We start from the raw sequence: 18,601 nt of genomic DNA, 5'->3' as shown, positions 1-18,601 counted from the left end.
ATGCATTTGTGTATTAGCTTTCTAATTTAAGTGTGGTGTTGTTCTGTTGATTGGTCCAAGTTAGCCTTTGCCAGGAAATCATTTATCAAGTGAAAATAGTCATGAATTGGGTGATTAGTTTGCTCTTTGAGTACCATTACCAAAATTATCATCTGATGAGGTTTATTCCCAAATAAGCACAATAGTAATGGGAAGTTTACAGCTTTTTCCCTTTTTTGCCCTGAGATAATAAAAAACAGGAGTTGCTCTGTCAGCCTGTAAGCTAACTGCATGTCCCCTTCTCAACTCAGTTAAGACACAAAAATGCCAAATAAACAGCTATATCGACCTGCTCGTGAGGAATAAACAGAGTGCAACAGCAGCAGGAGAGGGAGAAATAGATTTTTAAGACTAAGAGAAGAAAAGAGTTTTTGAGGAACGCTGTGAACTGAGACATAAATATTGAATTTTAAATTCAAATACCCTTCTATGCAGTCAAAGCGATCACCAACGCACTTCTGCTCCGGGGTTTTTCTCATGGATCTCGAACTCGTGATTAGGAGGGCATTAACCTTTCTGAACTTGCTGATGGTTTGAGATAAACTGTTTAGTCTCCAGTTTTGCTTTTGTTTGATTTATTGTAGTAGAGTTCACGGGGCATCCACGTGTTACATATTGGGCTCATATATGCGATAGAAATGTATTTCAGTTGTTGGTTTCATGCATTTCTTGTTTGAAAGTGTGACAGCGAAACAGTTTTGCTAGGATTTAGTTGATAATTGTTGATATGGAGCAGGGCCAAATGGTTAAATATTGAGTGCGTATGTAATTTGATATTGCACTCGCTGAAAATCGAGGGGAAATATCACTGTAAATGCTTCAATGCACAAAAGGAGAGACAACTGTTTCACCGCTTAAATTGCTTCTGGCGGGATTGTTCCAAAGGTTATGAACTTGTCATTGGGTTGGCATTGACTGATACCAAATGGATGCAAAGCTAGCTCCCTATAACTTAACTGTGGAAAGCAAAGGCATTTTTGTCCTAACAGAGTGTCCATACACGCTTTTTTATTGTACTTATCAAAGCCATTAAAACAGGTCTTTACTGTGAGGTTGGAGTATCCAAATGATAAATGAGAACACCCACACTTGTAGTTCCATGTGTACTGAAAGCTCTCAAGCAGTCTGCCATTTTCTCATTCTTTAATCCCATTCACTCCCCCGCAGTATTTAAATCACCAAAGGTGCTGGCCAGATCCACTGTCTCCTCGAGATATAAATGTATGTATTTTATTCATAATGCATTAAAAAGCACCTTTTATGAGCTTGTTTATTTTGTTTTCGGTTCTGTAGTCTAGTCTTGATCTACTGCTCAGCAGATATATTAGTAATTGTTGAATTATCTTGGCATATTTAACCTCTTCAAAATATTTTTTTGGGCTTTTGTGACTCCAGAAGCGCATAAATGAGCAAAGCAGATTTCTTACGTTTGTTAACCATTTAAGACCTATCATAGAACCAAGTCCGCCAGAGCTTTTTACATTCTGTAGTGCCATTTTTGGGAACATTTCAAGTTGATATACATCAATACAACCATTATAGCCCAAATTTTAATAATATGTATGCATTAAGTGCATAGTAATTACATAAATTGCAGAAAAGTGCAATAAACTACAAAAAAATTTAAAATCGTTTTTATTTTTTTAACATATATTTTACAGTTTTGAGGTTTATCCCTCAAAACTGTAAATACAAAAAAGTTGCACAAAATAGTTTCCCACCACAGGAAATTTATTTTAAGTGTCTTCATAGTTTTATTTTTGAAATACACCAATTTTCATATACTGCAGGAAAAACGAAAATAAATATTATAATGCAAATTTGCAAAAAAACCCAGCATATGCATCAAAACAAACTATTTCTAGCAGTGCAATATGAGTCCTAAGCATCCCAGAAACGATACAGAAAGTCATAAAGTCAAACATAACTTTTAAAAACACAAGTATGGGCTCATGAGGCCCTTATGTTAAAAAAAAAAACAACTACATTTCTGCAAAATGACGTCACTTCCGGTTTCAGGCAGGACATGGCAGACATGCAATAGTTCGTGCTGATGGAAGTAGGAAGTGTTACAAACAGCTGATAGGATCGGCAAAGCATGTTTCTGGAATATTATGTTTTGTTGCTGCAAGTGCTTTTTATGCGGTTTTTGCAAAGCTATATGTGGAAGGAAACTGACCGAGGACAAGCTGATGGCATAAGATGTAAGTACAACTCCTCCAGTTTCATATGCAAAAAAAATTATTGCGCTAACTATTTTTAAATCCCGGTAGAACTGCAACCACGTAGGTTGCAGTTCTACCGGGATTTAAAAATAGTTACGTCACCGGCTTTAAAGGGTTAAGATAGACCAGGGGTAGGCAATCTTTCTGATGATGAGTGCCATCTAAAATTTCCTCAGAAGTCAATGTGCTATATGATTGCATTAGCAATAAATTTAGTAACGCTCTATATGAACAGTTACACACTATATAGAACCACTTTATAGAATTATATTTGTTCCCAGATGTCGGCAGCTATCAGCGAATAGTTATCAGCTATTTTGAAACAAAAAACAGACACTTGTTATCCATAACAAGAACTCCATAACAGCAAATGAACTGTACAACAGAAAATACAAATGCTATTTATGGTCTCCTCACAACAGTGATAAGAAAAGTAAACTGAGCCAATATGGCATGTTTGTTAATACACATGTTAATGTGATCTTTGGTCTCCCACTCAGAGACACAGGTCTCCGAGTGTCCAGCATTCAGACGGCTACCTGAGGACACTCATGTGAAAGAAAATCTGCTCACACAGATATGTAGAGCCAAATACTGTCAACAAGGCCTCTGCAATGTGACAGTGATGTACACTGTCTTATTGGTATATGTATGATTGCTATACATTTTACATCAGATAAAAACTTTGGTTGTAAGCTTCAGATAATTATTTAATAACAGCCAGACAATTTTAATGAGAATAAGAAAGCATTTCTTTGTGCCCCCCTTTCCCTGTTAATGCCCTACCTGCCCCCCTGTCAAAACTTAGCAAGACCCCCCATGCACAGTTACCAGCTGTCAGCTGCATAAAAAAGGATCCTGGTGTTATTTGTCTCTCAGAAACAGTTCATAACTTCCCTTCAACTCATTCATGTCACCTAAAAGGTAAACCTGTTTCTCCATCACCTGTTCAGCTCTGATGATTCAGTAAGGACATCTCCTGGTTTCATCTTCATGTTTCCCTCTCACCACATATCCAAACCGATATCATGACCAGCAGCTTTACAGCTGTGGCTCCAGCAAACATCAGCTGATACTAGAAAGTAATATTAAATAAATTCTAACAACAGCTGATCAAGCTTAAACGTGCTGCTGTTGTTTAGCGCAACATCAGCTGGTTTCCTCTTTCTGGTGCAAAGTGGGAGATAAATAAACAAGTGAGACGATCAGCTGATCATTGATCAGTTTCATGATTGAAGTAGCAACAGGAGAGAGAGGGGAGAGAATGAGAGAAGAAGAGGCAGCTGCAGTGTAACGACAAATTAACTCCGGCTTTGTGTCTTTTTCATTGTAGCTGAAGTTCGGGACAAACTGTGTTCCTTTTCAGCTCAATACGAAACGCATGATATTTTCTCTGAATACGAGACCATTCCGTTTTTTACAGGACGGTTGGCAGCTCTACTAACTAACTTTATGAATAAAATAAAGTTCACTCTCAGTAACATCATAGCACCACACAGCTGTATATAAACTCCGTCATGCTAGCTAGTACGCAGTACGAGTTATTGTAACGGACTGTAAAAAGTCAGCGCAACGAAAATAAACTCCACCTAAACTTGGTTTATATCTGACCCAGATAGACTGCAGGTCATAGCTTCTTACCTGAAGTTAAGTTCACCTGACACCGGCGGCCGCCTCGGGTCTCTCCTCTTGCCTCCCCTTTCCCTCATCCACCTGCTGGGCTCCACCACTTGCTAATGTTACTGAATCTGTGGAAGCTCCGCCATAGCCACCACCAAACAACTGACTTATTTTTACACACCGGCCAGCATTCTGCTTAATGAAAAAGAAGACTGATGTGATTAACAGGTCAAAATTAAAATCCCACCACCACCCCTCCTTTAAGCCAGCTTTCTTCTGATTGGCTGCACCTTGCAAACAGTAGGTTTGAACAATAGGTAGGTGGGGCTTCCGTCATAATCAGAGCTGTTTGTGTTAAGGAGCTCTGCTGCACTGAAATAGAACCTGAGAATGTTATGAAGGATCAAGCTTTCAGGTTTTTGTCTTTTTTGCGAATTGATTTTGGTGCATGTTAACAGTTAGCCTAGCCATTCTTGCTCAGGAACCAGTCTTAGCAGATCACCAGTCTATAAATAGTAAATACACCTGTTTGATAATTATGGCATTGTGCTGATCAGTGGTGACAGTGCATCAATAAAAAAAACTCCCATCAACATTTACTTTGGCCGTTTTGTTGCCATAATAAATGAACAAATTACCCATAGAGACAACATCACATCCTGCTACGTGCAGCTTGGCTGTGCCATCCTGTGTCGGCTCTTACCTGTGCATGCTACGGTGCCCCACTCCTACATTAGTACCCACTGTTTGCCAGAGTGCCCATTTTGTGTAATTATATGAACTACAGCAAGCTAATGGCCCCGACAGAGCACTGCCTAGGCCTATTACACCTCAGGGTGCTGCAAAACACCATTACCACCAACAGCAACCTGGAGTGTTTGTGCATGTAGGTGACAGGATGTGTGTGCAACTGCACTTTCTGCGTAACGTTCATGTAGATGTGTTGGTTGGAGGTGGATTGATACATGTCACAGAAACACAGCAGTTACAGCCAAAAATTGGTGCTTTTAGCCTCAAATGCGCGTCTATTGATATGTGTATGTGCGTACCACACCTGTCATCTCTCCTCCATTAATTTCTCCACGGCTTTAGCCGCTTGCTGCTGGCAGCTGTAGTTGACACAGCAGAAAGGATTGCAAGTTTTGGAAGCCATTGCATCCACTTCATTTACCACCATCTCATCTTCTGCCTGTAAATTGACTATTTGGTTCACAGGAAGTGATTTAATTGCATGTTTGTCAGTATGTATGTATGTGTGTGTGACTACCACTGATAAATAGTATCTAGTGTAATATTTCTCTCTGTTTGAGGCCTCAGCTCTTTTAAATAATAATCATCTGTGACTCACATGTATACATAATTTAGGTGCTCGTGTTCACGATTGTCTGCCCAGCTTTGCAGGTTATTGAAGACTGGCTGAGTCGGCACCTCGTGCCTTTCAAGGTAGAAGACTTAAAATCAAACACGTGCAGCTCTTTAGATGAGAATAAGGATTGTGATGGACTCAATTAGATGGATGGATGGACTCATCTCCCCACACAGTCAGATCCAGGTCAAAACATTGACTATACACATAGCTAGTACAATTTACTTGACAGTGGCCTTGGCTGTCTGTTCAACCATTATGTTATCCCATTCTCTTTTTAAAGAAAGAGCCTTAGCACGGCTCTATTGACAAGCTGCTTTCCCCTCAGTATCAATAGCCATTAACCACTTTAAGCCTTGCCAAGCGTAGGAGATGGAGAGCTAATTGCCTTTTTTGTAGCATACAGTATACTGTAATGGTGAATCAATGTCTTTGTTAGTATTGTGGGATAAATGGATATTCATGCCTGAACAACCACATGCACCCACACATAGCGCTAGCGACATTAACAGCATATCTACCTACACATACACACAAATGTTTGTTTGGCTACATTTGTGAGGACATCCTATAATCAAATGGTTTCTAAACCATTTTACTCTACCCAAAAACTGAGGGCTTAAACTGTCATTACTGCCCTCTGTTAAGAGGTTAAACAGTGTTGAGAAAATTAGCTTTGCCAAAGTAAATGAACTAAAATGTAAAATTTTATATATTTAGTTTATCATTTGCTGATTCCTTTTTTACACGGACTGTAACAAATACACATTCATCGATATGCATTTTTCTTTTATATACTTAAAGCATGAATGCTGCATTTCATGGATTCCAGCAAAGACTCACTCCTTCACACTAACACTGGTGGCCTCTCAGTGTGGAGTGTTACCACCTGTGTAGAGTGGAGTGAGTGCAGTATTCCCCCCTGACAGCGAGATGTATGCAATTAAACAGTATTAGAGTCATTAGCTCAACACAAGTGATAGCCAGCAGATGGTTACCATGCAGAAATATGCTCTTAATGAAGCTCCTCAGTCACTATGGGTGTCTGCTTGTGTGGCCGAGCACGCATGAGCGCGCTTATGTGTATGTAGCGTGTATGGTCTATTGGCTATAACGCTCAAAGCAGCACTTGATTAGACGGCGGTTGGTCCTCCTCTAGCATAACCATTAGTGCCTGTGGTTGTTTATAAAAATGCTGTAGCACATGGTTAATTTCATTCATGCTACTTCTTTATCTCTGTGGAGGTCAAAATGTGTGACGAAGATGTTTTCTACGAGTCTCTAGCCATTGTAGGGATTTTGAAGTGTTTTAGAGCTTTAAAAACAAGCTTTATATCATGAACATCACTGAAAACTGACAAACCTTTTTTGTTAACATCAGTAGGTCCTTGATAAGAATTTGCATTTATTACACATTTTCTTAGCTGGATCTTGCTAGTACCAGGCTGGACAACCTTTCGCCTGCAGAACTACTTTCTTCATTGGACAGATTAAACAAGGTGCGGGAAACATTCCTTGGTCCATATTAACATGTGTCCATGTGCCAGTAAAATATCCCCCCATTATTGAACCCCCACCAGCATGAACCGATTACAAACAGCCGGATGGATCCGTGCTTTTAGTTGTTTTTACACTAAATTCTGAGCCTACCCTCCAAATGTCACAGCAGAAGTCAAGAATTGGTTGATCAGGTAACATTTTTCCAATCTTCTGTTGAGCCTGTGCAAATTGTAGCCTTAGTTTGATGTTCTTAACCAATAGGAGTGGAGTCCAGCGTAGTCTTTTGATACACGTTGTGTTTGTAGATGCTCTTCTTCATTATTTTGTATGCAACAAGTGATTATTTTGACTTTTGATTTTGCCTTTGGCATCAATAAGGCAGACCTTCTCACTGGATATGTTCTCTTTTGTCAGCTCATTCTCTGTAGACTATAGAGGTGGTAGTGTGGGGAAATCCCAGTATATCCACAGCTTTTGAAACACTCAGACCAGCCTGTCTGGTATCAACAACCATTCCACATTCAGAATCACTTAAATCGCATTTCTTCTCCACTCTGAAGTTCAACAGGTTGCTTGATCAATGTCTATTTGCCTAAATGCATGCATGAGTTGCTGATTGGTGTCAACCAGCAGTTAAACCTGCTGAATATTACCCAATAATGTGACTGGTACACGTATATGAGTATCAAACAACCACATGACTTCATGTTTATGTACAATGGACATTTCAAGTTTCCACAACTGGTCCTTACTACTTACTTTGGAGCATGGATCCCTTTAGACACGGAATCATTCCACACCTACACACTTTGAAACCAACGCAGCCCAGTGAACTTTTCCTCTTTATTGTTTAAGCAGACTCCTGGTGTCCGAGTCTGCATATACAGTATATCACTCGACGTAGTGAAGGTCCAACGTCCAAGTGAAGTGAAAATAATCAAAACATATTTTTGAGTAATGGAGGACTTTAAAATAAAGTTGGCCATTTACAAACCTGTCATTATCAATAATAGCATATTGGCCCAGATTTGGAAAGACTCATGCTTATCATGAATTTTCTCTCTCATAACTGAAGCATGAAATACGATAATATGTAAAGCCCACGCTTGTTTAGCTTGTCTGTCAGTTACATCCTCACTCTCCTGTCAGGCTCTTGGAAGTGGTTAATATATATATATTTTTTTTTTTTACTGACAGCATCTTCAAGACATTTTTTTTAAAGCTCTTCGTCCTTGACAGATTTTCTCCCCGCTTCATTTCTGCTGTAAAGATGTTGAGTCCTTTTCAGCCGTCATGAATTTACTTCCTCTGTGACAATAAACCTTGTTGCTTCAGCCTTTGGGAATTTCTCCAGGTTAAACTGGGGTAATAACAATAGGTAGCCTCGCGACACCGAGGCCACCAGTAAGTCATAACTGATTGCAGATTGTGCTTTTGCTGAATAATATCCAGGAAAAATCTTGGCTACAACATCAAGAGTGTTGCAAGTCCCCAGGGAGTTTTTCTTTTTGTAAAAGAGCCTGAGGCTTTGAGGTGCAGTAGGGGAGGTGCGTGGTGTCTCACCCCCAAAACTACTGTGCTTATAGGTACATTTGCAGTCCAGCTACAGTGAATTGGCTGTGGTATTAAATAAAATAAAATAAATGTTTAGTTATTTGCTCTTCTTTTTTGTTCTGTTTATATTAAAAAAACAACAACTTGTTATTGGCTTAACTTATTAGACAGATATTGAGCAGGACATCTCCAGGTCAAAACAATTCATTTAATTTTTCTTTTCTTTTATATGATTTGTCCTAAGAAGGAATAACACTCTGCTGGCTGTGAGCAAATTTTGCGGATTTCCAACTTGTGTGTGTGAACGTGAACTCGAGAGAGAGCATGAGCGATGAAAGGAGAGAGCTGATAGTGATGCTCTATTGAATACAGATGAGAGAGAGGCAAGCTGAATTCTGATCAGGCTTTCTTCCACTCTTACTCTTCCTTCCGCTCGCTCTCTCTTTTTTCTGTCTCCCGCTCCATCCCTCTGAGTGAAAATACTTCAGAGGACTGTGTCTTTCTGAACCAAGGGGGAAGTCAGTAGGTCAACCTTTCAAAGTCAACGTCCAGGCCCTCCTCTCAAAGGTGCAGCTATTACAGTGAGGGCCACCCCCTCCCCGTCCCTGTAGAATTAACAAGCGTGTGGATTTTGATGTTAGAGATATGGAGCAGTACTTTAGAGGAAATCTGATCCTGAACTGAAAATCCTGTTTCATGTTTAACAACACTAGAGGCCGAATTTGTTAACATTTTTATCAGCGCTCGCTCGGTACCTGTGAAAATTTGTATTATTATTTTTTTTCCCTTTTGAGAAACTCCGGCAAGGTTTTAACGCATTCCAAGGGCCTCAGGTTCATCAAAGTCAGTCAATAAAGTAATCTGCAGCTAGTCTCCTGGAAAAACATATTTCTACATCAGCTGAATGTCAAAACTGGTATTCAGCTGACTTCACCTATAACTTATTCAGAAGACCGGGGTGAAGCGAAAGCCTGATCTCAGAAAATATCTAGCCAGGATGGCAGCTTGGAGCTTAATTAGTTGAAGAAAGCATGTGCTTCCCCCCCCCACCCCCCTCCCTCGCTCAGAATACAAATGATTTTTGGTGAAAAGTCACCGGGGTCGTCTCACCGCCTCATTAAAACCGAGCGAGGATGGGAAAAAAATTAATGGAGCCAAACACCTTCAATTTAATACGTAGGAGGGTAAACTAATACAAAGTGCCTTGCTGTAGTAAATATCCCCACTTAAAGTTTTGTATAGTTTGACTTTCTCAGTAGTCGTAGAAAGATCAGCGTGAAGATGCAGGAGCACATCGACGCGTCCGCAGCGTAATGGTTAAAACCACGATTGCGACGCGATTAGGTTTCGGTATTTGAAAGCGTCTTCGAATCCTTTTTGTAACAGGGTCACATCCTCTCGGATAGCAGCGAACTGCTTAGGACTCAGATGAGTGTAGACACCACAGTCCCAACGTGATTTGTCCTTCGATGTGATTATCAGCAGCGTGATTGGTTGTAAACCCTGTTGTCACGGCAATGATTTCAGCCTTGATGATGAAAGCTCATGGGACACTGATCCGTAGCATGCAGACACACACACACACACACACAATCGCTCTGTCTCACTGCTAACCAGTCTCATTCCCCTTTGAGAGAGAGGCATTAGTCGGTGAGATTGAACTCTTGCATGTGTGTGTGCGAGTGTGTGTCGCTGTTGTCTGTCTCCTTACTTACCCAGTAATGTACAAAACAGGAATCTGGGGAAAGGCTCAAGCTCCACTGAATTGTACTTGACATTTTATTCTTTCTTTCCTGATTTTTTTCTCTCTCTTTCCCTCTCACACCATACCCTGGACCCCTTTTTTCTGTTTCCGTCTCACAGCTGTTATTAAACCACTTTGACTGAGTTAATAACATCTGTGTCACACGCGCACACACACAAAAGCAAGTGTAACTGTGCCTGTCTGCTACAGTACCTTGTGCAAACCAGAACCGCAAGTGTGCATCTTGGTGTTATCTGTCTAAATACACTAATTATTATACTGGGTTTGGTGTACCTGTACACTTTTTTTAAAGATGGTAAAATGAAAATGAAAAGCAGAACAGAAAGACTTAATATAAAGATTTGAGTGAAAGATGATCATGGAAACATTGTGTTATTTAAAAGCTAAACAAAGAAACAATCAATAATTGAACTGAGCAGACCTCTCATTTTGAAATTTATGTAAGTAAATAAGTTTTATGTTTGAAACCAAAGTCGTTTCCAATAAAAATAAATGGGTTCTTAGAATTTTCTCTACCCACATTTACAGTCTTTACATAAAATAACACAGCAGCCTGCCCTCCAACAGCAGTTCAGATTAGCACATTTCTAAAACGTCTTAAAGACAGTCGTAGCTGACGCTTTCCTGAGGTCATTTGGAGGTTATTCCAGAGTCGTAGCGCGATGACAGCATAGGTGTGACCCGCCCTCCCCATTTTGATATCAGGATTACGAAAGGATCTTGGGGGAATGTATGTATTCAGCACATTGACCACATATGCAGATGTAAGACTGTTTAAGGCTCTAAATGCGAACACTTTCACATTTAGTGTATTCTGTAATGCATGGGGAGCCAGTGCAGGACTGCTTTGTCAGTAACCTGCAGCAGCATTCTGGACAGAAATGTTCATGATGCACACGCAGGGCAATTCTCTTTAGCAATGCTGCTGGAATATGTGGTGTATGGTTTGGCTTTCTCTCACTAAGATGAGCTTCCCTGTCTATGTTGCACCAGAGGATGTTTTTATCATCAAGCATTAATGATGCCTTCATAGATGTGCAAGTCACATCCATGTGCAGAGATCCATACTTCCACAGATGCTGGATTTTGAGCGTTTTTGATGGTTTCTCTCCTTTTTAGCCAGTCCCTGATTCCTGAGTCCATGCACCCCAAAGATTTGTACTTCCCAGCTTTTCTGTGCATTCTTTATGTGGTTATGTTTATCACATCTGATCAGTGGCCTTTGCACATCATTGTGTTTCCTATGTCCTTTGGATCCGATTAAGGGGAAAAAACTGAGCGGACACCATACACGAGGCATCTATGTATAAGTTACCTGGTGGAGAGGGAATCTTATATGCTTAAGGCCACTACAGGACCCCGGACTCAAGTCCACATCAGGTCATTTTGTGTATCATTCCTCTCCCTTCCTGCTTTCCTGTCTGCGCTGTATTCGACTTTCAAGAAAAGGCTGAAAATGCCAAAAAAATATATGAATATATATAAAAGGCAGACAACAAGCCAAGGCATTTAATTAAAACATTGCACCCAGCTTCTGACATTAGCCAGATCTACACAAATTAAAAGCTCGTAATCCTGGCAGACCTTTTATCAAACGCAGTGCGTACCAGGTCGAGGGAAGTGGTGCAGCTGTATTGGCTCTACTTGTTTTTCCTTTGCCAAAGGAAGAGCTCGTCTAGAGTTCTTTGCTGGGTCTTGCTTGAGTTCCAGAGAAGAAGTACAACTAGGTCACCTTTTCACCTGCTAGATGAAAAGGTGACCCAGAGAGCAGCTAAACTGGAGCAAGCACATTTACAACTGACTGAGAGTTGGCCGGAGAACAAAGCAGACCACGTTCACGTGTGAGCTGGCCAACGGGATGAATATTTGGCTATCAGCAGATGGCCAAATCCACTTCTGTTTGGTGAGGGCATTTGTGTATGTGCGTGAGAGAGAGTGTGATTTTTGACTTTTTTGGTAAAGTGCAATTGCCGCTTTGCCCTGGTGGTTAAGCTGGCTACATGTTCACATTATGCCACCTTACAAGGTCATTTATTAGCATTTCTTGTTCGTCTCCCTGCCTGTTTGTTGTTTAAAAGCCAGGAGAGCCACCTTTTTGATTTATTTCAGTGTTTTGACTGATGGATATTGTTCAACTTTTAAAAGAATTTTATTATTATTATTATTTAGGTCCTATAAGATGACGGTGAGGTCCTACCATCTCTGGAAAAGGCATAAATCCAAATTGGGATACAGAAAGTTTTATTTTCTGAATATAATTACAAGATGATGGATTCTAAAGTTCTGTCCTTAAGTGAAGCAAAGAGCCCAGACTCTTTTTCTCTCTTATTCTCTCTCATTGATTGCCTAACCATGTACCAGCTTTGTCTTACATTACTGTGAGACAGAAGTAGTGCTTCCACTCTCATTTATAATAAGTACAGCACCTCGACCCCCCAAATTGGTTCCTTGTCAGGTACAGAGGAATCAATGTACGAGCGTGATTCTGACCTGAAACCACGCTGCTGAGCTTGAAAAATCCCTAGTTTTGTGTGGATATAATAGCCGACAGTATAAAAATTCATCAGCTGCTGCCCACAGATTGTGATTTCCCTTTTTTCTTTCCTCATGTCCTCCTCTAGCCTCTTTTAATATTGATCAGATACACATTTATCTTTGCCTTTCCTCTTGCATCAATATTTTCCTTTGGCCCCTACACACACTCTCCAGTGTTTGAGTTTTACTTTTTAAATCTTTTTTCTCTCTGAAGCTGATTAGATTGATTAGATCTTGTCGTCATGCATCTTGCGGTTTTGCGTCTAAATAATGTCTTTGTTTCTTTCATCAGGGCCTGATGATCCTCTTACAGAACCTTCCCACGATGCACTGGGGCAACGAGGAAGTGAGCGTACTGCTGGCTGAAGCCTACAGGTTGAAGTTTGCCTTCGCTGATGCGCCCAACCACTACAAGAGATGATAAGCAAGGGGCGGGGGAGGGGGCTCCCTGTGTTCCTCCTTTACTCCCCCCAAAGTGGTCTACTGAACTCAAAGGCCTCTATTCCCACACAGGAAGGAGCTCCCTTTTCTTAACCTCCTTTTCCCTTATTGGCCGGTGGGCCTTTCAGCTACTAAGAGATTTTTGAATCAACCAATGACTGCGAGGATGTGCGGTGTAGCATTCTAACATGTTGATGTGGAGCCTTTTTTTTTTTTTAATGATTATTGTGTTCTCTGATTAGCTCTGAGCAGTGCAGAGTCCTGTTCTTTATCACTGCAAGCTGACAGCTGGGAGATCAACCTAAGGCCCGATGCAAAACCAGGAGCTGTTGCTCAGCACCGCCTGCGGTCTGGCTCCGAAAAATGCCTCTTTCTGCTAATTATTTCCATAACCATGGTAATACATAGTTGATTTTTTTTGTTCCCTGAGGCAAAATGTGATCTTTTTCCTTTTCAGTTTGCAAAGACAAAGAAAGATGTCAAAGGGCATTGCACTAGATACTTTACTTGCCCCTCCCCCCCACAGATTGTTTTTCTTCGTGACCCTTCCAAGACTTTTGAAGCAAGACACTTTGTCAGTCAGTGAGAGGAGGCATGTGTACTTCCTTCCATTAAGCCAATCACACACCAGCTTTAAACCCTCATTGTCCAGTCTCATCACTGCAGCGTCTCGTTGTTTGAATGTAACGCAAACAGTGGCAGGAGGCTGCAGAACAGGAGTCACATACACAGATCAACATCAAAGAACATAAGAAGCCATTAGGAGGGAGAACGCTACCTAGTCCCACTTGTTAGGGTTCTTTTTTTCTTTTTTTGCTCCTCAGACCTGCCGCATGTGAAGGGCCACGTCTTATTATCAACTTCTCCTTCTTTGTGAATGTAAGACTACCTCAGAACACGCATTGTTATTACACGGTTATACACATAATGAGGCTTTAGCAGACATAAAGAAAGAATAACTCAGATTCACATTGGTCTGGGTGGGTGACAGGCCAGATCTGAAGTTGAAGCTAAATTCCGAAAGAGCACAATCGACGCGGTTTGGGGACCTTTTGTTTTTAAGTTTTCCGCCCAGAATATATAAAATATGGATTGGACTGTTTAGAGATCACCAGCAAGGCGGGGCCTGAGCTTAAAAGATGTATTTCCATATAAACACGTGAAACTAGAAGGGTTTATTTGGAGGCTCCAACTTAATGGAAGTCTTGCAATTTTAAAATGCAATTACACACGCTTGATCTATTTCGGCTCTCGTAATTTATTTATGTAGAAGCTCTGCACGCAGATCATCGGGATTATCCTAAAAACGTACCAATACATAAATAAGTAAATAAATAATTACAAAGCTGTTTCTTTGCTTATGACCATCCATCCCATTGCCTCTATAATGCTGTTTGTAAGTACCCTGTAATCAGGCGTCAGCACGGTGCTTACTGAACTCTGTGAATATAATAGGAAGTTGACAAGCTTAGCAGGTGACAACGATTCATCACGCCCTTTAATTAAAAAGCGTTTGCATAAATAAGTTATACAACCTGCTTCTTGTTTTTGCACACACAACTCTCCGCCTTACATTAGTCGTTCACACGTTGCTCTGTTCTTATAGAGCACATGGGATGTCTTACGCAAAGTCAGTAGCACCATATTGGTGTGATGTTAGGTGGTGGTGGTGGGGGGGTAATCAGACATTCATGACATAACACAAAGCTGTTAACGTTTGGATCCTCCTGTCGCAACTCCGCCAGGATCCATTATTGTCACCCGAGCCGAAAAAGGCGGGTGTGTGAAGGGAAGATGGAAGGAGAGAGGGGAAGGGAGGGTGTTGTGTTTCTTTGGAAGTTCAGTCCCTTTTTTCAGTGAGAGCTGTCAGTCTTTGATCACATGTTGAGGGTTTGGGCTTTTTTTTTTTTTTTTACCCAATCTGCACCAGTTTCACAAGCCCCTCATCTCCCATGCTCTCTGACAAGGAAAAACTGCACTTAATTTAAAAGTCTAAAAAGTCCCCTCCCTTTTTTTGTATGAGATATATTCTTTCAGTCAGCATTTTAAATTTGTCTTTTTCATTTAGGTTTTATTTTTTTAAATGCCTACATATGTTTACGTTTACATGCCTGTAAAGTTGTGCCTGACTCTGGAGACACGAGACAAACACCCTGATTGTGTTTTTTGACCACAGATGATTTTTTTTTTTTGTTTCGTTTGGTTTTTTTTAGGTTTTAAATTTGTGCAAGCAATATGAAGTCATTTTTAATTAGTAATAAAATCAAAGGAAATATTATTTTGACTACAGAAACCACCAGCACGAGCTGTTGAATTACACTCTGGGCATTTATGCCATAATAAAATAACCAATAACCCATCCCTAAACCCTCCCCATCCCTTAAGAGGCTTGTCAAGCTTTGCATTCCTGCACATGCTGAAAGAACATGCAGTGAATGGGCTGTGGCTGTAGTGCTACTCAGCATTTAAACAGTTTGGCGTCCGCAGTTAGCAGCTTTATGAAATTTGGGTGAATTGCCACTCCAGAATCGCCAGTCAGTCAAACAGACCAAAATCATCCCAACCATGTGTTATGAACCTGCAGTCTCGTGGCTTTTGAAATGGTTGCTTCAAAGACAGGGGCCAAGTCTGCATCCACATGCAGTTAGTTGCCATGTTCAAAGCAACTTGGTCTGTCAAAAACATGATAAAAAAATAAGAATCAGTCTGCTACCACTTTACAACCAGAATGCAACCAGTTGCCAACCAACTGAGACAAGTCCCCTATTGCAAAGATGCACATTGCAGACGAGTTGCACTCATCAGAGCAGACCGACTCTTAATTGAGTCGGTCTGCTCACTACCAAATGTTTTAAAGTGTGTTTTGTTTTTTTTGTTTTTTTAGCATAGTTACTGGAGATGATATTTGCTTATGTGATCTGTACGTTGTTATTTAAGTTAGAAAACTGACGCCACTGAAGCCACTTCTGAGTTTGAGTGTTACATTTTTTAATCACGATTGCAAAGCTTGACAGGCACAGCAGCAGTCAATAAGGTTGGGCAGGGGTGAGCGAGCAGTCAATATTTGTCCCATTTATTACCCATAACCTGACTTCTCACAACATTAAACTGCCTTATTGCACACATTCATATGGATATGAACACTGTAAGGGGTAAAAGCAATGTTGGTGGTGAACACCGATGCTCCAAGATAACAACAAATGTGGGGGTCGAAAGCCGCTGCAGTGTCTGTCAATATATTTGTGTGTGTGTGTGTGTGTGTGTGTGTGTGTGTGTGTGTGTCAAAGGCAGAGAGTAGGTAGGTTTGAGCCCCCCTCCGTTTCTGCTGTTATGCTATATGCAGTGTTTTCCCTTTAATAAGAGTCAGCTGCCTACACACACTTCTGCGAAGAGAGGTGAAATTAACAAACAAACACAGGAGCAAATTCAGTTGCAATCTGAAGTTTGACTCTCAACACACACACACACAAACATATCTCCATGGAGATGAATGTCTCAGCGGCATCAGGTTGAAACCCCTTTTTTCTATTAGCCCACACACACACACACACACACACACACACACGGCAAACTTCAAACACTCTTTGGAGCATCTTCAGGAGTGCGTCCTTAAGTAACATTTCCAGCTGCTTTCATTTCTCTTAGAGTAAAATCTGTCTATGAAAACCAAACTGAAGGAAAAAAGAAAAATCCTCCCTCATGTGTTTTGTCTCCAGAAAAAAAGAATCAAATAATACTAGAGCATGTGGGTGACAGGAGTAGCAGGTGTTGAATTTAAAAAATAAATGTGTACAGAGAAGATTTTGAAACAAAAATCTGTAAATAGAAAGTGTAAATAAATCCTATATATATGACATCACGCTGTACGTATGTGCCTGTTTTTTCCTCAAGCGTGCGCAGGTGAGCAGAGAAATCGACTTGCTTTTTCTGCATATCGCACGTCCGACCGCAGTCAATTAAACTCGACGGGTTTTCCGTATTCCAGAGCGCCGTGCCTCCGCTGCCTCCTTGTAGCAGCACGTCTGCGATGTGTGTGTAATCTGTCTCCCGGCGAGTCCGGAATGAAGCTCTTTGCTGTGATGAAAACACAGAAATGATGCAGATGCTTTAAATCAAAGCCGCCGCTGCTGTTTGTTATATGTGTGTAATGAGCATGCTAGTACATTAGCCAGTGCCGCAAGAAGGCCGTGGCTAACAGCTGTGCTAATGTGCAGCATGTAATCATATTGGTTGCCTACACACACACACACACACACACACATCTAAGAGGTACACACATACACTGCTTGTGTGGAGGAAATGGCAGCAGCAGCTCAGTTAATGAGACTTTTTCCCTTCCCTGTGTGTGTTTCAAGAGAAGGAAAGCAGCAGACACACAAAGACACGCAAAACAACAGCCAGACTGCTTTCAGTTGCAAACAGGAGAGCATACCTGTGCGTGTGCAAGTGTGTGTGTGTGTGGGGAGCAACCCACAGTAGAAGCTCCCTCTTGCTCTCGTTAGGTTGACTGATGTTCACACAGGCAGCCAATTATGGAGTGCCGGTCACCGAGGACTTCAGTCACTTCATGGGAAATTAAAAATACATTAAAACCAACAATGGTCGCAGGAAGGCGCTGGTCGTGCGCTCGCACACACATTAGGGCAATAAGAGTGAACGGTGGGAGGAGGCGTGCCAGCAAAGAGCCAGCTGGAGCTCTCTCTCTGTAGCTAAAGAGATGTAGCGCAATTATTAGCATAATCAACTTTTCCTTCAGCTTTCCTTCTCACATATTGTGGCTGTTTTTCTTTTTTCTTTATTCGTACAGTATGTCACTATTATTATATCAGCATTTGCTGTTTTACCTCCCAAATCCTGGTTAACTCCCTCCACCCAATTTATAGTCCTGTAAAGAAGTATTTACCTGCATGAGTCCTTTTCATCAGGGGCTCACGCTGGCAAATGTTCCAGCACTCTGGGATCATTAAGGCAGGAATGTCAAGACTCCGATTTTGAAGTCGTGTCTAAAAATCTATTTCCTGATTCAATTTTTTTTGAAGAGTGGATCCGAGCAGCAACGGCATTACAGTCACACTATAGCATAAAGACGCAGATTGAGGATGACTCCGGAGAGGATTGTAGATGCACTGTGGAGGCACAAGGCAGCTGTGATGTAAATCAGCTTCAGTCTAAAGGGAGAAAACCAAATATGTCAGGCAGTTCACTAACTAATCTAGAAACAATAAAAAACACCCATAAAACAGCCATAAGAAAGTCATCAACAGTCTACCGAAAGTCAGTTGTGTGTTTATTGCTAGTGTATAGGATTATCAACATTTTTTTCTTCATCAGTCACAGATTCTGAAAGCTTCAAGTAGAAATAAGCTGTGTCCCAAAACGTCGGCTGCATCCTCCGGAGGCCGCGTTTGAAGGCCGATTACGTCACAGCCAGGCGACGAAGGCTGTCCCAATTTGTCGACTCCTTGAAATGCGGCCGACAAATGCGTCCTTCATTTTTCCGAATTTGAAGGATGGGTCGGGTGTGTCCTTCACCATATCCCAGAATTCATAGCGCGG

The 18,601-nt window shown here is 41.1% G+C and overlaps 1 protein-coding gene across 3 annotated transcripts in view; it reads left to right on the top strand.

Moving 5' to 3' along the window:
* Window positions 1–16,901, top strand: part of tbc1d22a (TBC1 domain family, member 22a) — a 164,953-nt gene extending 148,052 nt beyond the window's left edge. For all 3 annotated transcript variants that reach the window (XM_085251273.1, XM_085251274.1, XM_085251275.1), the window contains one exon: window positions 12,897–16,901. In XM_085251273.1, the coding sequence (XP_085107399.1) occupies window positions 12,897–13,025 (129 nt within the window). In that variant the 3' untranslated portion in view covers window positions 13,026–16,901. The remainder of the gene's footprint in view (window positions 1–12,896) is intronic.
* Window positions 16,902–18,601: the final 1,700 nt, after the last annotated feature.

The sequence above is a fragment of the Mchenga conophoros genome, linkage group LG17 (assembly GCF_057382185.1).
Source record: "Mchenga conophoros isolate Kocher_MC1m ecotype Shallow Benthic linkage group LG17, M_conophoros_male_GT1.1, whole genome shotgun sequence".
NCBI classification, from domain to species: domain Eukaryota; kingdom Metazoa; phylum Chordata; class Actinopteri; order Cichliformes; family Cichlidae; genus Mchenga; species Mchenga conophoros.
Note: the sequence above shows the minus strand (reverse complement) of the source record. Positions and strands in the feature narration are given on the sequence as shown.